Raw genomic sequence first — 1,992 nt, forward strand, 5'->3', positions numbered from 1 at the left:
GGTGGGTTGGGGGTTGGTTTTTGGACCAAGGTATGAATTGAGTTTAGGTTAGTTTTAGGGTCAGGAAGGTACCTGTGAGGTTAGGGTTTGTGGTCAGGGTTAGGCTGTAGAAATGTAATGGAAGTCAATGGAATGTCCCCAAATGGATAGCTGTGCAAACCTGTGTGTCTGTGTGTGTGTTGGCTCTGAGGGGATCTCCTGAGGGAAGTGGAGAAAAAAGACATGAGCATTAGAGTCATTCACGAGCATTCAACAGTCATGGAAAAAGACCAGCAGAGTTAAATATTGGGATTAAATTTAGGAGCACAAGGCAGTGGGGGTCTGGACTGAGCCAGACACTTTGGAGTCAACAGCGTTAGTCATGATGGACCGTCACACACCCACTGTGGCCACAMAGAGTGACTCAGCAGAAAGCCTGAAAAAGCACAAAATTGTTTTGTTCTTTAGATGTATTTAACACCAGYGATTAAAGCAAATGATCCAGTTGTTTTAAAGCAGAAGTCTCCTTTTCTCTGCCTGAATGCTGATTGGATTTGATGTGAAGCAGTTTCAGAGGACACTGCCTTCTCTACATGACCAACTGCAGCCCTCCGTCCACCACCAGCACCTGCCCTGTAACGTAGGAGGACTCCAGCAGAAAGAGCACAGCTCGAGCCACTTCCTCTGAAGTGCCAAACCTCGCAAGAGGGATGGAGCGTGCTCTGTCCTCCTCCCTCAGCCCCGCCGTCATGTCGGTGTGGATGAAACCTGCAGAGACAGACCAGACCAAGAAGCTGTCAGGAGCTTTGATAAATGGAAGACCTAGCAGTCCATCAAGGAATGCATGTCARCTGCTGTCTTTCATGCTAGAGCTTTAAAATAAGACGGTCTCCTGATGGGAAATGACAGCATTACAACCATTTAGTTTGTTAGTATTCACAGTATGTGCTGGAGATGACTCTCAGCTACTACTATTCCAAATATCAGCTCAATATCTGCAAAATTTACTCAAAGAATTTTGATGTTCTCTAAGGTTGTTTCCTGTGATGATGTTGGCCAAAGTGTTGCACTCTAAAGCAACAAATTTCAGCAATAKTTCCAAAAATTCCAAATGATTCATTAACATCTAAACCTAAAAGTTTGTTGTTAAACTTTTTATAGAAAATTTGATTGTCCACAATAAGCTGTACATTAGTGATTAATTTGATTCTGTAAATAATAAATGATCACATTTATTGTTAGATCAAACGAGTAACTGAGTACGCTCATCTTATTGTGTGTTTTGTTCATTCATTTTTGTATAAAGAAGATTTTTCCGAAAATAAGAACCCGGGAATTTCCTTATAATTTTTAATATAAGTAAGTGTATAAATCACAACACAAACGAAATTAAAAATATCGCARGACAAAATAAAACCATTAAATGGAACCAGTACTAAAAGCCAGTGGATACAAAGTGCTTAAAATGTTAAAATTTGAATCAAAAAGTTTGTGTCAGACTTTAAAAACGGCTATAACTGACCTGTAGAAGCACTGAAGCCATCCAAGGTTTTACCTCAGTGAGGCAGTTAAAAAGTGGTTTTAATGAAAGAATGAAAGAGATTGATTACGCTTCAAATGTACATAGACTTAGAGCGTCATCTGAGTAAGAATGAAAAGAGGTGTTAAAGTTTCTAAAAAAGGAGTCTAAGGGGAGGATGTAGATGGAGAACAAAATGGGACCGAGTATACATCCTTGGGGAGCCCCACATGTGAAAAGGGATAAAGCGGAAAAGATTATCTGAACCGGTTTAGTGCAAAGCCTTTAATACCCCATTGTTCCAGCCTGGAGATCAGAATACTGAGGTCAACTGTATCAACAGCAGCTATCACATCTAACGGCAAGAGAATAGCTGAGTTTCCTGAATCTGTAACTAACTAGATACCACATAGCGGTAACATAATGACCCCCACATGCAGAAATGCACCGTAACTCAGAAGTCTTTATTCCTAACAAATGTCATGCTACTAGGT

At 40.5% G+C, this 1,992-nt stretch overlaps 1 protein-coding gene across 1 annotated transcript in view; it reads right to left on the reverse strand.

The window, feature by feature from the left end:
* Positions 1-431: 431 nt before the first annotated feature.
* Positions 432-1,992, reverse strand: part of cbr4 (carbonyl reductase 4) — a gene marked incomplete at its 5' end in the record, with an annotated part of 7,072 nt that continues 5,511 nt past the window's right edge. The window contains 1 exon segment of the mRNA XM_014020541.1: positions 432-747. Within this exon segment, the coding sequence (XP_013875995.1) occupies positions 569-747 (179 nt within the window).

Source organism: Austrofundulus limnaeus, unplaced genomic scaffold (genome assembly GCF_001266775.1).
Source record: "Austrofundulus limnaeus strain Quisiro unplaced genomic scaffold, Austrofundulus_limnaeus-1.0 Scaffold256, whole genome shotgun sequence".
Lineage (NCBI taxonomy): Eukaryota > Metazoa > Chordata > Actinopteri > Cyprinodontiformes > Rivulidae > Austrofundulus > Austrofundulus limnaeus.